This window comes from Capsicum annuum, chromosome 6 (assembly GCF_002878395.1).
Source record: "Capsicum annuum cultivar UCD-10X-F1 chromosome 6, UCD10Xv1.1, whole genome shotgun sequence".
Taxonomy (NCBI): Eukaryota; Viridiplantae; Streptophyta; class Magnoliopsida; order Solanales; family Solanaceae; genus Capsicum; species Capsicum annuum.
The window spans coordinates 187,520,762-187,547,808 of NC_061116.1; the positions used below are offsets into that span (position 1 = coordinate 187,520,762).

At 33.0% G+C, this 27,047-nt stretch overlaps 1 protein-coding gene across 2 annotated transcripts in view; it reads left to right on the top strand.

Annotated features, from left to right (window-relative positions):
* Window positions 1-27,027, top strand: part of LOC107872858 (geraniol 8-hydroxylase) — a 31,197-nt gene extending 4,170 nt beyond the window's left edge. Inside the window, exons 1-2 of one of the 2 annotated variants that reach the window (XM_016719502.2) lie at window positions 23,021-23,955; window positions 26,372-27,027. In XM_016719502.2, the coding sequence (XP_016574988.2) occupies window positions 23,047-23,955; window positions 26,372-26,983 (1,521 nt within the window). In that variant the 5' untranslated portion in view covers window positions 23,021-23,046 and the 3' untranslated portion in view covers window positions 26,984-27,027. Of the gene's footprint in view, window positions 1-23,020; window positions 23,956-26,371 lie in introns of those variants that run through there. The other variant, XM_047413607.1, reaches the window with a different exon arrangement.
* Window positions 27,028-27,047: the final 20 nt, after the last annotated feature.

Consider the following 27,047-nt stretch of genomic DNA (forward strand, 5'->3'; position numbering starts at 1 on the left):
GATCAGAATGTTCATCCTCACTACGGGAGTACACCAGTATATCATCGATGAACACTATGACAAACATATCCAGATATGGTCTGAACATTCGATTCATGAGGTCCATGAAAGCTGCTGGGGCATTAGTTAACCCGAAAGACATAACAAGAAACTCAAAATGGCCATAACGAGTTCGAAAAGTGGTTTTCGGGATGTCACACTCCCTAACTTTGAGTTGATAATAGCCAAAATGAAGGTCTATCTTTGAGAAATAACTTGCACCTTGCAATTGGTCAAACAAATCATCTATTCTCGGAAGGGGGTACTTATTTTTTATGGTGACTTTATTCAGTTGGCGGTAATCAATACACATACGCAAAGAGCCATCTTTCTTTCTCACAGAAAACATAGGAGCAGCCTTATGAAACCCTTATCTAGTAGATCTTTGAGTTGCTCTTTCAACTCCTTAAGTTCTGCAAGGGCCATACGGTAAGGAGGAATAGAAATGCGTTGAGTATCGAGAAGAAGATTAATCCCGAACTCTATCTCTCTATCAGGAGGTAACCTTGGGAGATCATCCAGAAAGACATCAGAAAACTCATTGACAACGTTAACAGACTGGAGAGTTGGAGTCTCAGACTTAGTGTCTTTGACTCTAACCAAATGGTAAATACACCCCTTGGAAATAAGCTTTCTAGCTTTGAGGTAAGAGATAAAATGACTCTTGGGTGACACAGAATTCCCAGACCACTCAAACACGGATGCACCCAGAAACTAAAACTTGACCACTCAGGTCTGACAATCAATAAAGGCATAAGAAAAATACAGCCAGTCCATACTCGAAATCACATCAAAATCTACCATGTCTAACTCAATCAGATCAGCCAATAATATCTATGAAGAACGGTAACAGGACACTTTTTATACATTTTTTGGGCAATAATCGAATCACCCACTGGGGTAGAAACTAGGATAGGCTCAGGAATAATCTCTGGACTCATTTCAAAATTCACAGCAATCAAAGGTGTAACATATGAGAAACTGAATCCAGGATACAACAAAGCATACACATCAAACTGAAATATACGAAGCATACCAGTAACAACATCGGGAGAGTCCTCTTATTCCTGGCGGGATGGTAAAGCATAGAATCTATACTGACGCTGCCCACCAGCATTGCTAGAAGAAGCGCCCTGAGCTGGATCTGGGTGAGTCGCTGGAACTGGAGGACTAACAGTCTGAGTCTAGGTCTGAGGGCGATAGTCATGACACCCTTTTCCATCCTGTGTACAATCTCTAACTCTGTGACCTATGTCACCACAACGGAAACAACCCGTCTTCTCACCCCAACAATCACCCGAATGAGCCCTACCACACTTAGGACATAGGGGACGATTTGTCTTACTGCCAGCACTGTACTAGGACCTGGATGCATATGACCTGCTACCTTGCTTCTGCCTATCTCTAAGCACGGGAGCACCAGCAGATGACGGTGCTGGCATAGACGAATGATCCTAATACTGAGGGCGACTCTCTCCCTGTGATCTAGTCTGACCCTGTCCGTGCTGCTCAGACCTAGCTCTCTTATTCCCTCTCATTCTATCTCTCTCCTTAATCTTGTCTGCCTCAATCTGTTGGGCATAATTCATCAGTCTAGAAAGATTCATCTCATTATTTAGCATAGTAGACCTACACTCCTTAACCACATAACTAGACACTCCAGTCACAAACTTACTCATACTAGCCCGATTATCAACCACTAAGTCGGGAGCATACTTGGCCAACTGATTGAACTTTAGACAGTACTCCCTAATAGTCATAGAGACCTGTCGCAGGTTCATAAACTCTTCCACCTTTGCCTTCCTCATCTCCAAAGGGAAAAACTTATCCAGGAATGCATCCTGGAACTCTTGCCAAGTTATAGGGATAGCTCTCTTACCTCTACCTTTCCTCCAAGTAAAAATCCAGTCATAAGCAAGGTCTTTCAACCTATACGCAGCCAACTCCACACTATGTTCCTCAGATACATGCATCACCTGAGTAATCTTCTGCACCTCCTCAAAAAACAATCATGGATCCTCATTAGACTTGGACCCATAGAATTCTGGCGGATTCATCCGTATAAATTCACGGATCCTGGCAGCAACTGAATCACCTCCCTACTACTGTGGAGCCAGGGCCGGGTTGGCCTGAACATTACCTGAAAGGCTGCCCGAAATTTAGCATGAGATACGTTTTCATTCAATGGGTCAGTGGGTTGAGGTTGCTGACCATTATTATTTTTTCTCGTTCGATGTGGAGGTATATTTCTAAAAGAGGAGAGCACGAATCAATAGCAGAGAGAGACACTTTAAGCATGATAGACTTCTAAAAGAAAGAATCACACTTTTTCCTAAAACGTCTTGTAGCATCTTACTCATAGATGTGGCGCACTACACACCGATGATCAAGACTCTACTTAACGGGGCTTATCAGACTCCCTAGGACACCTTAAAACCTTAGGCTCTGATACCAAGTTTGTAACGCCCAAAAAATGGGTCCCGAAGTGTCATACGGTACTTGAGCCTATGAGTAGCCCCAAACTAACCCTTTGAGCCATTTTCATTCAGTTTAACACAAATCAATGGGGTTTCCATAAATAACCCTCAAATATCAATAGAGTAATCATCATCCAAGAATAAAAGAATTTCAGAAAGATAACAAAAGACGACTTATTAGTCAACTCCCAATATCTATACTAGTCTAATAAGCCTCTAAGAAAATCAATAAAACCAGCGATCCATTAAGACATGCCCCAACTGACTCATACTCAATTATCAAATGTAAATGATTCCATGAAACTAACATCAGACATCATGTACTCAGAACATGAGGACTCACCACAATAGAGGATATAGAACAGTGTGCCCGAAGAATCACTATCAAACCTAGAATTGAGCGCCTGAACCTACATTCCGAGAAAATGCAGCCCACATCCAAAGATGTGGGTCAATACCATGGAAAGGGACTGAGTATATGGAGGTGTATGCAGTTGTATAAATATCATCATCATAAATATTTATAAGAAATATGCAGGACGTATGAAAGACTCACATAGCCCAAAGAAAATCATCACAATCATGAGAGGATGAAATAAGTACAATGACACATGTGAGTCATCATATAATTTTTCAATCACTTTCAGTTCATCAAGAATATCAATTCTCATAATGTAAATATCATTTAAATCTTTCGAAAGAATAACTTTCACAATTCCACTTTCAAATCACTTCACCATGCACCATAGACACAAGAAAACACACACACACTGGGAGATCCTATAATCGACATAAACTATGTGAGCTACATGGAGTCCAATGTATAACCCACGTTGGGGAGAGTCGTCCTATCCTTGCCATCGGAGTAGGACTATCGATATCAAATCCACACAAACTAGTGATCACTATATAAATCAGCCTCAGGCTCACTACTACGGGGGCACATAGTTCTAGAGAAGTAAGGTCACTTTATACCTCCCACTCGGTGCTAAAGATTTCTCCCAAACTTAGCTCAGATCATTTCAAAGACAATCCATAATAAAACAATTTTAGTAATATATAAATATACATCGGGAGTTATCATGCTTCTCATCTATCAAAATCAACCACGTTGTGGATTTCTTTCACACTCAAGTTCAAAATAACTCCATTAATACCAAAAGGTCAAATCATTCAAAATATCTCAAATATTCAACATCAACGTGCTTATAACACACACTTTCTCAAAAAAATACAATTTCCAATGGGGATTCACGACCCAAATATCAAAATCATGATAAATATCATTCAAGATTCATGCTTTATATCTCCACACATATAAATTCATCTTTTAAAATCATAAACATCAAGCTTTCATAATAATCATTATAAGATATGGATTCATGCTTCAAATTCGTAAAAATCAAATAAAAATCATGCCTTTGTGAAGAAAATTACTTTTGGGCACAAGAACGAAAGAGAGCTCTTGTTGAAAAACCCCACATACCTTGAATGATGAACTTTAGATCGATACTCATTTTTGAGATGTTAATCATGCCTTTGAATGATGGTTCTTGGAGTTCTTGAACTAGGAACTTTGAATCTTGAATAAATTTGCAGAATTAATGGTGAACTTTGGAGGTTCTTGAAATTGGATGTAAGAGCTTAGGGTTTTCTTTGAGGGAATTTTATGAAATATAACATATAATGCTTCTAATAGGCTTTAATATAGGGTTTAGACGGATTTTGGGTGAGGGAAAATGACCAAAAGGCCCCTAAAAATTAAATAATTCTCGAATTTATCCTTTGGTGGACTGTTTTAATAGTCTGAAGTAGATCAACCATAACATTTTACTCCGATATCTAAATTGGATGAAACTAATTTCATTAGAAAGAGGACTCTCATATCTTTCCGTTGATATATAGTATATCACCCATATCATTGTGTACGAGGAGTTATGATCATTTGAAGTTGACCCAAAAATTCACTTTTGATAGGCTGAAGTAGATCGACCATAACTTTTTGCTCCGATAGAAAAATTGGATGAAACTAATTTCATTGGAAAGAGGACTCGTAGAGCTTTCCGTTGATATATAGTAGATCACCCATATCATTATGTACAAGGAGTTATGATCATTTAAATTTAGAGAAAAAATACGTCAGGCCTCAGTACTTTTTCCTACACGTTTTACTGTTCACTACTATTCATGATTCGATCGGAATGTTCATAACTCGTCGCTTGGATGTCCATTTTGGATGATCCACATATCTTTGAAAATCTTATTTGATACTCTATGCAATGGTGGGTCATAATCTAAGTCACTCCGCATGGAAAATTTATAATTCATTCTAAAAGATAGAACCCAACACGTTTATGCACAAAATTTCAACGAAAAATTTTCCGGGGTATTATAGTTGAAATATGGTAGCTATCGATGGTTGATGCATGGCTAATGATGTTGTCGGGTTTATCATAGGTGAAGATTAGTGATATTGAATACTAAGTTTATAATATCGATTAGTTATCAAATAAGGGGTTATGTATTAATAAGGGTAGATAATAACTGATGTCGGTAATAAAGAGGTGTTTAGTTAATAATGTAGAATATTTGCTAAATGGTTGATTAATAAATAGTTAAACAAGGATTAGTTGGTTAACGATAGTTAGTTAATGAATGATGTCAGTTAATAAATGATAGTTAGGTGATAAGTGGTAATGTGTTGTCTAGTAATGATTAACGAATATAGGATGAGTAGTTGATAATAATGAATGGTGGATAAATGGGGATTATGGTCTAGTGATGAACCTTGGCTAAATGTTAGATGTTGGCTATTTAATAAATAATGGTTAGTTGATATCCCCTGAATAAGGATAATGTTTAGACAAATAACTAGAGGCCACATGATGACGAGCGAACTAGTGGTTTCATTGCAAATAGTGTTGAATAGCTAAAATGAGTAGTTGGGAAGTAATGTCTAGATAGATACTTTATGGTGATACAATTATGTTCATGATTATATTAGTATATGTTATTACATAATATTTATTATGATGATATTGATACCTGGCAAAGCCGAAGGATACTATTGTGATGATATTGATACCTGGCAAAGCCGGAGGATACTATTGTGATGATATTGATTCCTGGAAAGGTTGGAGAATACTATTGTGATGATATTGATACACGACAAGGCCGGAGGATACTATTGTGGTAATATTGATACCTGGCAAGGTCGTAGGATACTATTGTGATGATATTGATACCCAGCAAGGCCGGAGAATGCTATTGTGATTATATTGATACCTGATAGGGCCAAAGAATATTATCATGATACGTTGATATCCGACAAGGCTGGAGGCTGATTGCGATAATAATGATCATGGTGATGATGGTTATGATGAGTTGTGATATTGATTGTATACCTTGCATTCATCCCTGCATGTGCATCACCTATCACCAGTATGCACCTATGTCTATCAGTTAGTATGGGACGGTTGCATGGATATGGGTGAAAAATATGCTTTATGTTATTGTGTGTTGATTGAACCTTTCGAGTCTGAGGCGGTGGGGATACGCATAGGCTTGGCTAGATATTTGATTGCCCGAAGTAGCCGGTTATTCACGTCATTATTGATATTGTTCTTATCATTGTTATGATCATTATTATGGCTAGATTATGACATACTGGTCATTGATTCGGTATTGGGATTTAAGGTACGTTTTCGGCCTCTCCTATCTTATGATTGCATTATTATGCATGATCATTGTGTCTAGCCATATGATAGTATTTAAATTCTGATAAGTGTTATAATGAGGTCTTAAATGAGAATATAATGATATAGGTTATGCTTTGAGATGACCTCATGTTTATATGTATAAATATTTATATATATATATATATAGCTATATAAAGATATGGTACTACCGTATATTCCTTCCTTCATTGTTCATTTTATAAAGTCGTTACTTTGCCTTGTATATTACTATATATCTTTCTTTCGCTCCTTATTCGTATATATACCTGCGATATATGGTATAGCATTTACGAACATTGAATGTAGTTGGATAAAGATAGTTCACCTTGATACTTCCTTAGACTTATTATGTTAAACTCTTGGATATGAATAGGAAAGTTTTCCCTTATTATTCTCGTTGACTTATTATATGGTGTAGTTTTCATTCTATTAATATGTTGTGTATATCTGCTTTGGTCCTTTTGAGGTTCTCAGTGGGCGAGGTGTCCTATGAGTTAGCTTTACCTCCAGATTTTGTAGCTTTTCATCCAGTATTCCATGTCTCCATGCCGCGAAAGTATATTCCTGAACCGTCTTATGTGCTTAGATGGGACTTAGTCCAGTTAGATGAGCAGTAGGCCTTTGTAGAGGAGTCCGTGCTTATTTTGGCTAGTGATATGAGGCATTTATGTACTAGAGAGATTCCTATAGTTAAGGTTTAGTGGAAGCATCGCCCAGTGGAGGAGACCACTTAGGAGTTAGAGAGAGAGATGGGAGCCTAGTATCCTCACTTGTTCAAGGCTTCAGGTATTTTCCTCATCTTTAACTTTCGGGGACAAAAGTTCCTTAGTAGTGGAGGTTGTAATGACCCTGTAGGTCATTTTCCATATTCTCGCTTATTTTTTACCATTAGAGCTTTTTTATAGCTGCCCAAAGTCATTTATGACTTATTGAAACTGATAGTTCGGTTATCGGGGAGTTCGTTGTTTTTTTAGAACCAATTTCCCATTTAGAAGTCCTCGTTAATTCCAAATGGCCACTGAGCAAAAACTTCAGTAAAATAATTTTGAATACAAATTTCAACTGCACTAACAGCTATGTAATATCAATTTTAGGATAGGTAGACCCTTGGTTCAGATCCCTCAGCACCCGAGCTCATTTTGACCCATTAGTCGAAAAGTCAAAAATCAAAACATATGAGTGTGGGACCCACAAGTGGCCTAAATGACCGTGTATATAAAATCCGACTTCACCAATGCATTCAAAATGTCGACATCAGTGGGGTTACATAGTTCGTTTGTAAAAAACGGAGTCCGAATGAGTCTGGGAGGTCAAAAACAAGTTTTGACCTTGCGGGCCCATCTAAACTAGTATAAAAGGGTCTTTTTGGCCCATTTTTGAGACATTCTTCAGCATTTTGAAAACCCTAGTAGCCATAAATATTTATTGGCAAAAAAATGATTCTAGTGGTTTGATTAGAATCTTAGCAACTTGTGTAATCCAATTTTTTTCTACAAATCTAAGGTAAGAATTCCTCCAATTTGATATTGATTTCATGGTTTCTTGACTCAAAACTCCTAAATCATTATGGGTCAATTATAGCCCCAAAATTGAGTGATTGACTCAAATTACTTGTGGGTTTTAACTCCTTAAAGATAATTAGGCTATGGGTTGGTCTTGGAAACTCCTTTCTAAGGGTGAAACCCAATTGGGGTTTTGGTGTCCATTTGAAAACCATGGCACAATGGTGCTATAATGGGTATTCTCATTCTTGTTGTAATGCTTAGATTGTATTGTTGATAGCATTGCTTGTGAAAGAGGAAGCTTCTCAGAAAGAAAAGGAAAAACTCATCAGTTCATAAGTTGCTTGGATTCAAGGTAGGTTAGGCTTACCCGTAGTCTAGATCAAGCTTGTTTGTAATGTAATCGTTGATATCTTGCGAGATTGGGCGGGGAATTTAGACGATAGTTAATTAAATGGTGAACTTGGGATTTATTAATTGCTATAGGTCATGGATTTGTAAGGTATAATATTTGACCCTTAGTCTAGGACCTTGGTTAGATTAATTGTGGTCTCATCACTAGTATGAGAACACTATAGTTGTTCTAAGTAGACATGAATGGTATACTTCTCTATCCTTAGGAGTGTATTGACCTATATAATGCCTAGATAGGAGATGACCTTGGTGTTGGGTTGACTTAGGAAGGATTCTTGAAGAGACTTTTCCTATGGACCTAGAAAGGATTGGTAAGCCCTTATGGTGAGGTATGGATAACCTAGCTTAATTCTGGGTAGAAGCTAGACTTGTGTTAGTAAGCTTAGCACTCTTGGGATTTATAAGTGGTACTTGACCCACCTTAAGCTTGGACTAAGTAAATGCTTAGCAACCTAGATATGTGGTGATTGTCTAAACTATTTGTACATAGAAGTTGTGATGGTTGAACTCGATTATTATATTATATTGTGATCATAACTTGAATAATATTGTTGAGTGACTATTGTACATTCCTTGTAAATACTCATGTTCTTGTTGATGCTCATATTACCTGTGAAGCTTATTAGTAAGGTAAAATGGCAAGTGTTATCCCACATCCCTACTTCTTTATATATTGTGAGCTTTTATGTATGCTTATTGGTTTGGCTATGCATGTGGATGTATGTCGTGTATCCAGAGAAATATGTGATATTATGATGATGCCCGGTTCGAGTCCATAGGAGTATGTGTTATTATGATGATGCCCGATGAATTCGGTGAAATATGTGATATTATGATGATGTCGTGTTCGATTCTGGAGGAATATGTGATATTATAATGATGTGCGGTTCGAGTCTGGAGAAATGTGTGATATTATAATGATGCCCAAAGAATCCGAAGGAATACGTGATATTATGATGATGCCCAGTTCGAGTTTGGAGGAATGTGTGATATTATGATGATGCTCGATGAATCTGGAGGAATATGTTGATATTGTGATGATGCCCGATGAATCCAAAAGAGGTAAGAACATTATGATATCGTGTGGGGCAAATTTACTTATATGCATTGATTTTTTGTAAGGTTAGGCCATGTGGGGCCAACCGCCTATGTGCTTGAATTATGAGGTCTCTCTTGGTAAATTGTTATTTGTTTATTGTTCCAAATCACTATATAAGAGGTGTGACCCTTGTTGATGCTAAATTAGCTACTAGAGAAAATTTATGCCTAATATTGAGTTAAGACTTAACGTTATGTGTAAACTTTCATAAGAATTCAAGGGCTAACGTAATATAAATACTTGACTTGAATAAGAGGTTATATTATGAAATCTTGCCTAGTAAGATTGCTTGCGTGATAACTAGCTACTTCTAAAATATATGATTATTATTTGAAACCTAGAAACCTAGTAAACTAGTTGGTGGACTTTACTTGATTAAAATATGGAAACTACTCCTTAAGGTTGTGACATGCTTAATGATGATGGATCTAGTATTACATGATGGTTAATTAAATTATCTCCTAACATGTGAAGTTGAGATGGCTTAGTTGATAACTTATGTCATGATGATGCTAGTTAAAGAATGGCCTTATGATAGTTGAATAACCTATACTATGGGTGGCTTGTAGTTTTTCCCCAACTTGATGACTAGTGATTTTAAGACTTGTAAGCTTTTGACTTTTGGGAAAATAAGGTTAATTAGTATGGACTTCATGATATTTATCAATGAATTATATAATTAATGATTACATGCTTATGCTATGACAATGTTGCTTTCTTTATGTTGAATTACAGTATGGGTATTTGAAAGTGGATTTCGGTAATGAGCCATGGCGGGTTGTTCTACCCACGATTTTCGATAAATTGATGGAGTAGTTGTACTTTATTGTATTATTAGTTGTATTCTTTGATGTACTCTCCGGGGATATGAGACGTTGTGATGAGTTCTTGTTTGATATTCTTTTGTGTTCTTTCCGGTGGTATGGAATGCCATGATGAGTTCTTTGTTGTGCTCTCTTTCATGCACTTTTCGGTGGTATAAGACGTCGTGGTAAGTTCTTGTGGTTATGCTCTAAAGATGGTTGATGATGATTATGGCAAGTAAATGCTTTGCGATTGTGTATATGGATTTACGTTTTCGAAATGATACTCAGGTGTTATGGAGATTATGGGGTATATTGAGATAGTATGTCATGTTATTGCTTTAGTAGTATAGATGTTCTTACAGTGGTATCAAAGCAGATTCAGGTTCGATACTATCCCTTGACTTTAAGATCATTATATTACTTTATATCATTTTTACATTATATTTGAGCTCAGTCGGCTGATGATGCCTACTGAGTACCTATGTTTTGGTACTCATACTACACTTCTATACCTTTTTGGTGCAAACCTAGGTTCTAGTTGTCGTCGTTGAGCTAGTTCGTGCGAGTTGACTATTTGGAGACAGGGTGAGCTTTTGGAGATCGAGTTGCCTTTTTTACCCTGTATCCCTATTTTTCTTTTGCTTTTGAGACAAATGTATGAGATTATTTAAGACATTTTAGATTCTGAGATTGTAAATTCCCCTTGTCAAGATTAGAAGCTCTTGTATTAATACTATCAGGTCGTGGGGTTTGTGTTTGAATATCAGTTGTCCTTAGTTGTGAAATGTTGTTGTTATATATTGTGTTCACATATAGGGTCCAAGTTAGACGTTCTTACCAAGGTAACCCATTGCAATAGCTCTGGGTTACGGTATTGGCTTACCTACCGGTGGGATGTGGTAGGTGCCATCATGACTCAGAAGTCGGGCGTGACAATATATTTATAGTAAAACTTTTTCTTATTAGAAGTCACCAGAATTAAAGACAACTAATTTTTTTCCATTAGTTTAAGAATTCTAAATCAACTAAATTTAATTTTAATAAGATTTGAAAAATCAAGAAATAAATATAAAAGTGTTAGAATAAGAAAAATTGAAGAAGTACCAATTTTTTAATAGTTTTAGTAAATAATAAAACACAATCAATGATTTTGTAAAGACTTGACTTTAAAAACAAGGAAAGATTTTAATTATAGATTAAAAAAGTAAAATAATCTTACCACATATATTGTTCAAATTGATGCGTCTCTCTTAGTTTCAAAAAGAGAAAGAGGTACTGTATGACAAACGCAAAAGTGATGATCATCAACCACTTGAAACTTTTGATGGTAAAATATATATGTGCGTACACTAAAATATATGTTTATATTTACATTATTATATTAAAGTGTGAAAATTTTTTGAAAAGTGATTTAAATTTTTATACTTCATTAAAAATCTCTGCAATAGATAAAAATATTTAATTTTAAATAATTAAATATTATACGTGCGAGACGGGTGCGATTAAGCTAGTATATATTAAAAGTGTGAAGGGTCTTAGAAATATTGTTTGAATTTTTTTTCCTTCATTAAAAGTCTTTTCTTTAGAGAAAACCATCTTTTCACTATTTTTTCTAATATTTACGTGTTGAAAATTAATTAAATATATTGATGGTAAAATATTTTCTTATTAGAAGTCATCAGGATTAATGATTTTTCCTAATATTTAAGTATTGAAAATTAATTAAATATTTTTATAGTAAAACCTTTCCATATTAGAAGTCATTTGAATTAATAATTTTTTTTAATATTTAATTATTGAAAAATAATTAAATATATTTTTTGGTAAAATCTTTTCTTATTAGAATTCATCAGAATTAATGACAACTAAAACTTTTTTCATTAGTTTAAGAATTCTAAATCAACTAAATTTAATTTTTAAGAAGATTTGAAAAATCTAGAAATAAATATAAAAATATTAGAATACGAAAAATTTAAGAAGTATCATTAAGTACGTAATAAAAATGTAATCAATGATTTTGTAAAGATTTGACTTTAAAAATAAGAAAAGATTTTAAATATAAAAGCAAAAAAATAATCATGCCACAAATATGATTCAAATTGATGCGTCTCTCTTAGCCTCTAGCGGCAAGGGAAGAGGTACTGCATGACAAATGCAAAAGTGATGATCGATCAATCACTTGAAACTTCTGGCAGTAAAATACTAAAATACATATGTTCTTTCACTAAAATATATGTTTATATTCACATTATTATATTAAAATGTGAAAGATCTTCGAAAAGTGAATTAAAATTTTTACACTTCACTAAAAATCTCTGTAATAGATAAAATTATTTAATTTTAAATAATCAAATATTACACGTGCGAGGCACATGCAGTTAAACTAGTAATATATATAATAGTAAGCCTACCTACTCACAACTATTAATAAAGTGGAGGGTGTCTGTCATTTAAGCAATTCACTCTTGTTTATTGATAAAAATGTTACTCTCTTCGTTGTGTCATAGTTTGATAGGATACGGAGTTTAAAAAATAAGAAAAGACTTAATGATTTTTACTAAGTTATTCTTTATTAAAAAAATATAATATAACTATTCTTAATTAAGTGGGGTCTTATAAATGAGATCAATAAGGATAAAAGTGGAATTGCGTCTTTAAACAGTTACCAAATATGGAAAGGTGACATTTTTTTTTGGAACGGACAAAAAAAATGATGAAACATAAAATGAGACGGAGAAAGTACTAATATTCTACCTCTCTGATATACATTTTGGTGTTTTAAGGACTCGTTTGATGTGAGAAATAAGAAATAGTTAATTTCAAAATTAATTTAGGATATGTTTATTTCATGTTAAGTTGAGATAAAATCAAGGAATAGCTTATCCAAGAACTGTAGCGTTATTTCTTTTTTACATTAGGAATGAAATAACAATCGTGAGATAACTGATTTCAGAATAACTTATTTCCAACTAAGCAATCTCTTATAAGAATAAAACATGCCTATGGTCCCTCAACGGCTCAACTGGTGAATTTATTCAAATTTAATGAGTTACTAACCATAAACGTGTAACTATATTCATGTGTTATGTTCGTTTTTTAAAGGCAAAATACATAAGTATCCCCTTATCCTATCATTCTATTTTTAATTATACATTTTTCATTTAAGAAGGTTCTATTACTTTGTTAAATTTTTGACAAAATGCACAACTATCCTATTATCCTATCGTCGAATTTTCAATTACACATCTTTCCTTTAAGAAGGTCCTATTATCCTCCTAATTTCTTTTTCATAATTATTTTTATCTTTTATGTTGAGCTGGATAAAAAACGTAGTTATAATAAATGGATCATATACACTTATCAAAAAAATGACCCCACTCTTTTTTCTTTATTTTATTATTATCTAGTCTTTAAAAATTAAAGAAAAAGAAACAGTATATATTTTCCAAATTTTTCTATTTATTCACTCTCTTTGTCGATGGAAGTCATATTTGCTAAATAAGCCAACCAGTCTTAATCATTCGAGGATAATTTCTCCTAATAATCAACAATAATATAGTGGAAATGAATATGTTGCTTTAAAGTTTAATGACTCGAATGTCTTTGATTTCACTCCAACACTATAACCAAGACTTGTTTGAAGATACTGAAAAATACTTATTTTTTCTTGACTTATGATTGGTGTATTTCTTACTGACAACAAAATGAAACAAAAACTAACGTTAGCTTGTTGTTGTTGTTGCTGTAATTCAATTGCACATCTTAGAGTTGTTTTTAATAAGAAATTGAACATCTTAAAGTTGTCAGGAGTATTATTATATTTTTGAAAGTACAGCTTGTGGTTTAGCCCTTTTTCGAATTTCATGCATAGCGAAAATTTTAGTACATCAGGTTATCTTTTTTACACCTTAAGATTATTAGTTCTAAATTTAAGTAGTTGATGTTCTATTTTGAAAAAATATGTTGCGGGATAATTCAATTAATATTATCCATACAGGGTGTACAGTGATGGTAGTAAATTTTTACTCTTAGTAAGAGTAGTCTGAAAAAATACACCCAAAAAGTTTCAGAGCTCTTTGAAAATGACCAAGAATTGTTTGAAAGGTTTTCAAGTAGCACAGACTAATTAAAAGCTTTCTTTTTGGATCTTATGCGCTAAGAGGTTGCGTTTTCACGCTTTTATCCAACTCAACATAAAAAATAAAAATAATTATGAAAAAAAAATTAGGGGATAATAGGACCTTCTTAAAGAAAAGGTGTGTAATTAAAAAAATGATGATATGATGGGGGGTCGTTATGCATTTTGCCAAAAGTGTAGGGATAGGACTTTCTTAAAGAAAAAATGTGTAATTGAAAATATGATGATATGATAGGGGGATAGTTATGCATTTTGCCTTTTTTAAAATTAAAATTATTTTTTATTTATTTATAAGGTTCCATCATGTAGGAGTTAGGTGTGTGACTATAACCTCTATATTCTAAAAACCATAGTTACACGAAGGAGGACATATCATCGGCCTCTGTTACAAAATGAAAGTTTTTAAACGTGGTTACTCAATGTTTACACATAATATTCTTTTCAAAAATAGTCTACATTATAACATAACCTTTCCATAAAAGGATCAATATACACATTATAATTATTCTCTCCGATTCTTTTTATCTGTTGATTGAAGTTTACCGCACCATTAAAGAAATCTATTTAACAGCACTAACCAAAATAGACATTTGACTAAATTCCCATGTTATAAATTTCCATTAGTTGAATAATTAGTTACAATACGCTTTCTTGGAGTTGAAAGGGTTGGAACGATTGATACCTTTTAAATTCTAATAGTGGTATATATGGAAAGAGAAAGTAATTAATTGAATCTTGCATAAATGAGCTAAATGGAAATAACAAATAAATAAATATTTAAAATTTATCTTTACTTACAAGTAAGCATTCTAACTTTTAGAATGCACATTTAGACATCTCAACTTGATTTTAACTGATAATTAAACACTCTAACTATCCTCAGTTGTGTCGTGTGGACAATGCGCATACATTTCAGACATATTTAGATAATCATTTTGTAGATTGAAGTGTTTAATTGACATAATAAAAATAAATTAGGATTAAGGTATCTAAATGTGTAAATTCAAAGTTAAAATAAGTACTTATTTGACAATTGATACCAAATTTAAATTTTTATTTATATATCATGCCAACTAAGAATCAAATGAATCATTAATGAAGGGACCATCCGACAAAAACAAATAATGAAGGGACCAAATTTCCGTCTTATCGCATAAATTTATTTTTAAATTTTAGCCACCGAGATAGAAACAAACTAACAATATAAAATGGGGCCATGCGTTAAGGGAACCACGTCGTCAAACATGTCAACTATGCAAAATTGTCACCCTAGACTTGTTCTCGAAACTTTTCATCACTTCACTCGTGTATTATTCACACCCTTTTTACTTCCTCCTCATATTCAAATATGTCTCCCCCTAGCTTTTTATAGGTATTTTATTCTAAAAGGAATGGTTCATTTTTATATTTAAAAATAATTATAATTTATAATTTTTATTTTCCTCTTATATTGAATAAGAGTCTTGAAATAACTGATAAAGTTATTATTATGTGATTAGGAGATGGTGAATTCAAACCTCAAAATTAAAATAGCGTAATGGAAACTTTAGTACATAGAGTTATCATTTTTTTTTTTATTTTTCTCTTATATTGAAAAGATTTTGCTATCACATAAATATTAAGATATGTGTAAAATTACATGTTTAAAATTCTCTCTCTGCTTTTCAAACTTAGTATCTAATCAAACTGCTTCATATAAATTAGAATGGTGGAAAGTAAATTACTATGTTATTCATGTATACTCTCAAATATATTTGGTGGGATTTACGTACAGATAGGATTATAATTTTATAATTATGCAAATGGTTGGTAGGAGAAACCTCCATGATCCAACTTCAAAGAATTGTTTTCTAACACCAAGTCAACAATATTACAACGTGCAAGTTGGAGCTCAACAAGGAGTAGTATTTGGTCACTACAGCTAAGTTAGCTAGCAGTCGTGCGCACTCCTGCTCGCATGTTTCATAAATGGTCCGAGGAATATTTCTAATATATGTTGGTAAAAGTACTACAATATTGATATTGGAACTGAATTAAAAATAGTAAAAGAGTTGCCACAAACACTGTATCGTGGCAAGTCACTACCTTGAAAGCAATTTCGGCCCGACTCCGGTGCAAATCCTTCTAGCCGGTCGCTCCCCAAGGTTCCACGGCTATTTCCAAACACGTGCATTCGTGGTTGGAAGTTTGGAGATTGCCCAAAACAATTCAAGAGAAAGAGGAAAGGAGGAAGATTGTTTCTTTCTTTATGTGGTGTATTTTTATCTTCTATAAAGACACCCTTTATATAGTATTTGAAAGTGGAGTTGCAAGAGTTATATTTAATTGTATTAAAGAACCATTACTTCACATGTTACTTAATTCTATTAGAATGGATGTTTAGATGTATTCACATCTCCTTTGTAACATAGAAGTTATTCATCTTTGCATTACACTAATTAAATTAATAACTGTAGAATTAATTCCACAGCCCCCCACTAATGCAAAGATAAAGAATAAGAATAAATTCTGGGCAAAAGGAAGGAACACGTACTTAAGTGTCAATATCTTTTGATTTGAATTGACACGTAGTGATATGAGGCAACAACAAATATCCAAAAAGTGAAGTATACTCTTGAACTAGATGGACATAAGTTGAGACCCCCACAACACATACCATATCCTTGATTGTAAGCAACCTCCGTGATACTACAAAGTGCGTTTATGGTCATGCACACTAACCTTGGGTCTCATGAGTGCTCTAGAAAGTTAACCCAAGTCTTTCATAAAAAGGTGACCAACCTTTTATACTCACGTAGGTGATCCATCAAGTCTATCTCATAGACCACCTTAAGGATATGGATCATTAAGAGCAAAAATAAGCTCAACCTTATAATACAGTATCTCATGCCATAGGGATAGGATATGTAGTGTTTATTGATGGCCTATATGGCTTCGTTTGACCATAAATGGGTATCCACCATATTACCTCAATCCATGGGCTTTAGCCCCATCCCCTCGACGATTCAAAGATCATTTTTCTTATCAAACCCTTGGTCATAGGATCCGCCAAATTTCTTTCAGTACATATTCTAAGGAAATAACACCATGTTTCAATAATTGTTTAACTGCACCATGTCTGGTGCGAATATGTCTCTTTTTACCATTGTATACACTATTTTTAGCAATTTCAATTGTCTCCTGCGAGTCACAATGTAAAGAGACTGGCGACATTTGTCTTCCCCATAAAGGAACGTCTGTCAAAAGATTTCTTCGCCACTCAGCTTCTTGCCCCGCCAACTCGAGAATAATGAATTCAGATTTTATGGTAAAACGTGCTATACAAGACCGCTTTGAAGACTTCCATGACCTACACCTAAAGTAAACATATAGCCACTGGTAGAGCTAACTTCATCATTGTCAGTCACCCAGTTTGCATCACAAAAATCTTCTAAAACAGCAGAAAATTTATTAAAATGCAAACACCAATCCATAGTACCTCTTAAGTACCTTAATAAGCAATGAAGATCATGCCAATGTTCATTACAGGGATTATGAGTATATCTACTCAATCTACTAACAGCATAAGCTATATTAAGCCAAATATAGTTCATGAGAAACATTACACTCCCAATTATTTTAGCATATTCAGTTTGAGAAACACTGAAATCTTTATTCTTTTTCAAGTGTATGCTAGGATCATAAGGAGTTCTCACTGAAACTAAATCAAAACAATTAAACCTGTTTAATAGTTTTTCAATATAATGAGACTGGCACAAAGAGAAACCATTAACATTTCTTTTAATTTTTATTCCTAAAATAACATCAGCTTCTCCAAGATCTTTCATTTAAAATTTAGAAAATAAAAATTTCTTAGTCTCATTTACAAAATTCACATTAGGGCGAAAGATTAACATGACATCCACATATAAACATATAATCACACAGTCTAATCCTATCATTTTAGAATAAACATAGCTATTAGATGAATTAACAACAAAATCATTATCTATTAATGTGAAATCAAATTTTTCATACCACTGCTTAGGTGCTTGCTTAAATCTACATAAGGACTTTCTCAATTTGCATACTTTATCCTCTTGTCCTGAGGCCACAAAACCCTCAGGTTGAGTCATATAGATCTCTTCCTCTAAATCACCATTTAAAAATACAATTTTGACATCCATTTGGTGTACCACTAAATTATGAATAGAAGCTAGAGCAATAAGAGTTCTAACGGTCGCTATTTTAGTCACAGGAAAATAAGTATCAAAATAATCAACACCTTTCTTTTGGTTAAAGCCCCTAATCATAAGTCTAACCTTATATTTATCAATTGTACCATCGGTCCTCAATTTCTTCTTGAATATCCACTTGCTACTTATGGGTTTACAACCTTTAGCAAAATCATACAAGTCTCATGTGTGATTAGAAACTATAGAGTCTAATTCACTTTTAATAGCCTCTTTTCAAAATATCGCATTTATTGAACTCATTGTTTCATCATATGTCTTAGAATATTCTTTTATTAAGTAGATAGACACTAATTCATCATTTAAAGTATCGATAACAAAATCCTCAGTTAAGAAGGTGGTGATAAAATCAGGACCAACTCTAGTCTCAGTTTTACGTCTTTTACTCCTTCTCAGTTCATTTTCATGTTCATTAGCAATAACATCAGATACAGGCATAACATGAGAGTTAACATACATAGATATAGAAGTATTATTTTGCACATCGCTAGGCACATCATTTTTCAAAGGAAAAATATGCTTAAAAAATTCTGCATCTCTAGATTCATAAATAGAATAATCATTTAATGACATAAATCTATATGCAGCACTATTTTGAAAATAATCAATAAAGACAATATCAAAGGTCTTAGAACCTACATTTACTCGTTTAAAATCAGGTAGATCAATTTTAGCCAAACACCTCCAAACTTTCAGAAATTTCAAGTTAGGGGCATATCCTTTTCATAACTCATATGAGGTCTTGTCTAACTTTTTATGAGGGACTCTATTAAGAATATAACATGCAGATAAGACAGTTTTCCCCCCACATATAGTCAGGTAGACCCGAGCTTAAAAGCATAGAATTCATCATTTCCTTAAGTGTTTTATCTTCAGTTCGGCTACACCATTTTGTTGGGAGTATAAGGAGCACTAAACTCATGGATAATACCATTTTTCTCACAAAAATATTCTAGAGCTTTAGTACTATATTCACCGCCCATATCAGATCTAAATCTCTTGATATTCCTTTCTAATTGACTTTCTACTTCTATTTTGAATTTTAAAAACATGTTTTCAGCCTCATCTTTAGACTTAAAGAGGTATACCTTAGTGTACCTAGAAAAATCATCAACAAAAGTAATGTAATACTTCTTTCCACCTTTACTAATAGTGTTCTTAAAATCTGCTAAGTCTGAATGTACTAGTTCAAACAACTTGGTCTTTCTATTAGTAACATATTTAAAAGGTTTCTTAGCATGCTTTGCTTCTACACACAGGATATTTAGAAATATCATCAATATTTATTGTAGGAATTAATCCCATTTTTTAAAGTATTTTAATAGAAGCAATATTAACATGACCTAGCCTACCATGCCATAAATTAATAGACTCAACAATATAAGCAGAATTAGGAATATTTGTATTATTGATAATCTCTTGATCAATGTTCAGCATAAATAAGCCCCCACTAAGGTATTCCTTCCCAACAAAATTTTTTCCACACGAAATAATTATTTTATCAGCTTCAAAAATAAGTTTAAGGCCTACTTTGTTGAGAAGTGCTCCAAAAATTAAGTTTCTACGGAGTGAGGGAACATACAAAACATTGTTCAAGGATAATATTTTTCCAAAATTTAATTTAAGTGAAAATTTTTCTTTACCCATAACTCCAGCAGTAGTGGAGTTACCCATGTAGACGCACTAGCCATAGGTGGATTCCTCAATCATGGAATATTTTTTTGTTAGCGCAGAAATGTCTTGAAGTGTCTGTGTCCAACACTCAATCAGTCTTGTTAGCTACCAGATTTTCCTCGACTATTACTGCAGCAATTACTTCATCACCCTTTATAAGATGGGCTTGGGCATCACCTTGTCCTCCCTCTTTTGGCTTTTGGCCTTTTCTTAAATAACACTGGACAGCTCTGTGGTCAAGTTTTTTACAGACAAAATAAGGCCCCTTTGATTTTTTTAATTTGACTCTCTGGCTTGTTGAAATTATTTTTCTTTTTCACTTGTTCTTTATTCTGAACATTCTTTTGTTTGCCTTCGTACCTGTCTTTTGCAATAGTACCAGAAGATTCTACAAGGTTAGCTTTAGAAGAATTAAGAGAAAGAGCTTCCATCTTATCTTTAAGACGGCTTGCCTCCTCTGTTCTCATGTAACTGATAAGTTCTTGGAGAGTTAAAATTCTTTTTCTTATGTTTCAGTTGATTCTATAATCACTCCAGGATGCTAAAAATTTTTCAAGCAGAACATTCGCCTGAAGAATCTCACACATCTTCATACCCTCATTGAGAACATCAACAGTTAAATTTTCATATTTGTGGACTTGTTTCATGATTGATTTATCATCAACCATTTGAAATTTAATCTATTGTCCGACAACATATTTTTTCTTTTCTGCATCATCGGCACCATATTTCTTTTCTAAACTGTCCCATATTTTCTTAGCAAATTTGTGAGTAAGAAATAAATCAAACAAATGATTAGTCATATGATTCAACAAATGTCTTCTAACTGTTTTTTTATCTTTTTCAAATTTCTTTTAGCAACATCATCAATCACAACATTGTTATAATTATCAATAGGAGATTCATTAAACAAAATATAATCAACTTCTAATTGTTCAAAGAAAATCAGAAGTTTTTGTGACCAACGTTTAAAATTATTTTCGTCCAATGGCTCAAGTTTTGACAAATCAGGAAAAGTTTTGTTCAAAGAAAGGGTCATTTATCAATATTGTATGTAACGAAATCGCTTTTAAATTATTGGTAAAAGTACTACAATATTGATATTGGAACTGAACTAATAATTGTAAAAGAGTTGGCCCAAACACTGTGTCATGGCAAGCCACTGCCATGAAAACGATTTCGGTCCGACTCCGATGCAAATCCTTCTAGCCAATCACTCCCTAAGGTTCCACAGCTACTTTCAAACACGTGCACTCATGACTGGAAGTTTGGAGGTTGCCCAAAACAATTCAAGAGCTAGAGGAAAGGAGGAAGATTGTTTCTTTCTTTATGTGGTGTATTTTTATCTTCTCCAAAGACACCCTTTATATAGTATTTGAAAGTGGAGTTGCAAGAGTTATATTTAATGGTATTAAAGAACCATTACTTCACATGTTACTTAATTCTATTAGAACGGATGTTTAGATGTATTCACATCTCCTTTGTAACGTAGAAGTTATTCATCTTTGCATTATACTAATTAAATTAATAACTGTAGAGTTAATTCCACAATATATACATCGGAGTACATTATTTTTTTTGTTTCCCACCCAGTGTTGGGTGTCTGCATTGGATTGAGCCTCGATTAATTTGGATCGTGCCTTGCACAACCCATTCTGGAGGTAGCGCTCCCAACAAAATTTTCTCCATATCCAGAACTCAAATTCAAGACCTCTAATTGAGGGTGGAACAGTCTCATCACTACACCACATTTCATGTTGGTTCTACATTATTGTTCACATTATTCTGTTATCCACCAGGTTATATTTATATAGCTTATAAGCCTTTTTTGTGATATTTTGTTAGTTGAAAAATAGAACATATTACTTGCTATAAAATATAAAAGTGACTAAATGATATAAAGTTATTTATATTCTAAAGGTATATTTTTTCCCTCAATTTATATGACATGGATTGAAGTTTTGAAAGTCCAGCTTTTCTGATTTTGATCATGAAGTCGGACATAAATCTTTTTTATGTTTTTATAAAAATAATATTTGAATTTTTAAAAATTATATAACAAATATTATTATCACAATAATTAATAAATGAAATATACATAAAAGACAATTGAAAAAATCATAGTAGAAAGAATTTACTCGACTCTCAAAGATATATGCCATCTAAATTTGGATAAACAAATATGTAACTTAAACTCTTCCTAATGATAGTATATCATATTGTCGCATTCTCCTATGTGGCAATTTTCTATTTGATGGAGTCTTCTGACTGAGATTTTGGAGCTTAATTAAATTGAAACTTCAAAGTTTTAGTTTTTGAGTGGTAACATTTTTGGAATTTAAAATTGTGTTTGAACATGTCACTTGAAAAAAAACAACCAAAGTTTCTTGAGTAAAAGTCGCAAAAACACAAAAATTGATTGGAAACTTGAAACTGTTGAAAAATCTAATTAAATTTCATGATCAATTAAATATAAGAATAAATTTATATTTAATGAACAAACAAATACAATATCTAAATATAAATTTTCATAATCTACACTCAATATTTATGGTATTATTTGTTTTTGGTATGGCTGTATACAGTGGCGGACCCATGATTTAAGGATAATGGGTGCTTAAAATATTTTAAAAAGAAAATCACCTCAATGAGGTTTGAGAACCCATGACCTCCTTCCAATGAAGCACCTTAAGATCGATCTAAATGTTAATGCACGCAACTAACTTTTTGTTATAGTGGGTGCTTTAATATATTTTATACCTATTTTTATATATTTTTTTATGTAATTATACCTATTTCGCGTCGAATTTAGTGATTGCCGAAGCACCCCAAAATAGAACATAGGTCCGCGCCTGGCTGTATTTATGTTCAACCGTTAAACTGTAAATCTGTATTCTATATAATTACGGAGTGGAGCATCCTTTCCAAATGTCCCCAAAGGCCCACGTACGTAACTTAGCAAACATGGAACTCCCCATCCTTGTTATCCTCTTCATCTCATTTTTTTGGTTCATCATCAAGCCATATGTCCAATCTAAGTCCAAAAAGCTACCACCAGGTCCTACTGGCCTCCCAATAGTTGGTTCATTATTCGAACTAGGTTCAAAGCCAAACCAATCATTAGCACAGCTAGCCAAAACACATGGCCCTCTCATGACTCTAAAATTTGGCTCACTCACCACCATAATTGTGTCCTCAGCCGATGTAGCCAAAGAAATCCTCCACAAACACGATGAAACTTTCTCAGCACGTATAATCCCCGGCGCAGTCGCCGCACAACCTAACCCTGAACATACGTTAGCATGGGTCAACGGTGATCATACATGGAAAAAAAAGAGAAGGTTCCTTAGTACACAAATGTTTAATAATCAACGTCTCGATTTGCTTCAAGAACTTCGTCACCAAAAGATGGAACAACTAGTGAACCATATAAGGAGCCAGTGCGACACTGGCTCCCCTGTTGATATTGGACGTGTCGCGTTTGCGACCACGTTGAATTTAATATCCAACACGATTTTCTCGATCGATATGGTCGATCCGGAGTTCAAAACGGCTCATGAGTTTAAGGAATTAGTGTGGACCATTATGGAGACTGCTGGGGTACCAAATTTGTCTGATTATTTTCCAGTGCTAAAGTGGCTAGATTTGCAAGGAGTGAGACGTCGTATAAGGCCAGCTTATTTAAGATTGCATGAGATATTTGAAGAACAAATTGAAATGAGAATACAAGCTAAAGCTGAAGGGATGAAGAAGAAAGGGGATTTCTTGGATGTACTTCTTGATCATTGTGAAGATGATGGTTCTGGATTTGGTTCAGATTTCAAACCTCTCATGGTGGTAAGTACTTTTCCCCCTTAAGTTTGGATTTTGAGTTTTCCTATATCGTCACATCTTCATATAACAATGATTTAACATAACAATCTTTCACTATAATGATAAATTCTTTTTGAAATTTATATTATATGATATTATTTCATTGTTTATAACAACATTACGCTACCACATTTGAAAAAACAGGAGAAAATGACGTCACTTGTTGACTTGTTCAAGTACAATTATTAATTAATTTCATTATCTAATTAGTGGCATTTCGGGTATTTTATTATTGCCGTCACTTGTTGACTTGTTCAAGTACAATTATTAATTAATTTCATTATCTAATTAGTGGCATTTCGGCAATGCAGCAGATAATTACTGTAAGTTTATTTCTTTCAAGGGATAAAGGGAAAAAAGAATCACAGATTAAACTATAGTATAGTACTTATGTAATAGCACACCCCACGTTTTAGATTATGTAAATACTAAATATCGCCGGGTCTGTGCCAACATATATTATTTTTTATCTCAATTTATATAACATAAATAGAATTTAAATAATTAATTATTAAAATAATTAAAATTTTAAATTATTGTGATTTATAGTATTTTTTCTTCTATGTCAATTTAAGTGACACTAATATAATTTCAAGAATCAGTCAAATATTTTACATCTTTTAAATTTTTAAGTTGTTAATTGTGTGATTTATAATTTTTTTAAATAACTTTTCAATAAGATATGAATACTTTCTCCGTGCAGTTTATGAAGCACAAATAAAATTTTGATAGTCAATCAAATTTTTTGACATTAATCAAATTTTTTCTTTATATATATATACACACACTTTTTTATCTCATTTTCAAATAATATACGTTACTTTTATTTTTCTTTGCCCCATTTCAATTTATGTGACACTAATATAATTTTGATAGTGAATCAAATTTTATATATTGACATATTATTTTGTGTCTATTATTTTTTTTATGAAATATTATTAATTTTTTAATGCTTAGATGACTATAATAATTAATTAGGGGTGATAGAGTAAAATCATGATTGAAACAGCAAAACAAACATGTCTTAAATGACTTATAATAACTAATTAGAAGTGATATGACAAAATCATTATAAAAAATATTTGTGGAAAAAATTTATGAAGGTCTCATAAAAGACGTCAAGTTAATTTAAAACATCAACCGTTAATTATCATTTTATGTCTATTTTACTTTTTTTATTAAATATTATTAATTTTTTTAATACTTAGATGACTTATAATAATTAATTAGGGTTGATATAGTAAAATTACGATTGAAGCGGATGAAGCAGACATGTCAAAAATATCTATTTTACTTCTTTATATTAAATACTATTAATTTTTTAATACTTAGATGATTTGTAATAATTAATTAGAAATGATATAAGAAAATTACTATCAAAATAGTTGAAACAGGCAGCATGATCCTAAGCTCCTCCATTCACTCTTCTATTATAGAGTAATAATTCAAATCGTCTCAAAATTCTAGAACAATGACATTAAATATATTTATTACTCCCTCCGTTCTATTTTACCCGTCCCAAATTGGTTAAGTTGATGTCCTATTTTACTTGTCTCATTTTACTTATCAAGATAGGACAAATTTTTCTTTCCATGTTTTACCCTTTGCATTAATTACATTTTCTTTAAATTAAAATGTAAACATCATTTAATATGGGTACTTTGGTAAACTAGCCATGTTATTTATTATTTTTCTTAATTGTTGAGTCATTTCAATTTGGGACAAGTAAAATGGGACGGAGGGAGTAGAAATTATGTGTTATAAGACAATTTAAATTTATGGAAGCCTTAGATAACGGATACATGATTATATCGGGGCTGAGAGTTTAAGTAGAAGGTTATTAATAACCTTTCTTTCATTTTATTTGTTTCCATTACTGAAAATAATTATTTTAATTTACTTGTCTAATTTGTGAAATCAAGAGAAGTTTATTATCTTTTGAGAGTATATAGTTTCTCGTCTTATCTCTCCCGTTAGTAGTATTAGTATTGTTTTTGGTATTTTATTACTATATATTACTATTTTCATATTTCTCATTTATAGTTTTCTTGTACTACTTGTCTTTGTATATCAATTCTCTTATTATGATCTATCGGAAACATCTAGTAAGATCTATGTATACTTTATCATCTCCAATTCCTACTTGAAGGACTATACTCTGTGTTGTTGTTGACGACTTTAGGCATGTAAATACTTTTGGCATTAAATGCTTCTCATTAAGAATAGATTGAAAAATATAAAAGTTGATTATTTTCCAATACTGAAATGTATCAATTACTTTCGTAGAACAGACATATAAGAACATATTGTCACATGAATTGAACAGAGGGGCGCAATATATATGGAGTTAATTTGTTGTTGTATGTGTGTGACATGACAGGATTTGTTCATTGCCGGAAGTGATACATCGGCCATAACAACAGAATGGGCAATGGCTGAACTCCTCCGAAAACCTGAAGAACTCAACAAAGTACGACAAGAAATTATCCAACAAATAGGGACAGAGAGGCCAGTGAAAGAATCAGACATCAACAAACTCCCATACCTTCAAGCAGTAGTAAAAGAAGCGATGAGACTTCATCCAGCAGTTTCATTACTCTTACCACACAAAGCCCAAAATGACATAGAAGTGTTAGGCTACACCGTGCCTAAGGGCACTCAAGTTTTGGTGAATGCTTGGGCAATTGGAAGAGACCCGAAGTCATGGGTAAGGCCACTAGAGTTTCTGCCTGAAAGATTTATTGAATCTAGTGTGGATTATAAAGGTAGGGACTTTGAGTATATACCATTTGGCGCGGGACGAAGAATATGTCCAGGATTGCCACTAGCTATAAGGATGGTGAACTTAATGTTGGCTTCTATTATTCAACCATTTAATTGGACGTTACCAGATGGGATGGCACCGGAGAAATTGGACATGGAGGAACAGTTTGGAGTTAGCTTGAGGAAGGCTACTCCTCTTGTTGCAATTCCTAGCATGGAACAAAAGTAATGTATTTGAATTTCTTAGTGATTTGGTTTGCAACTTTTTCTTTACCTTAATGGTATTGTTTCTA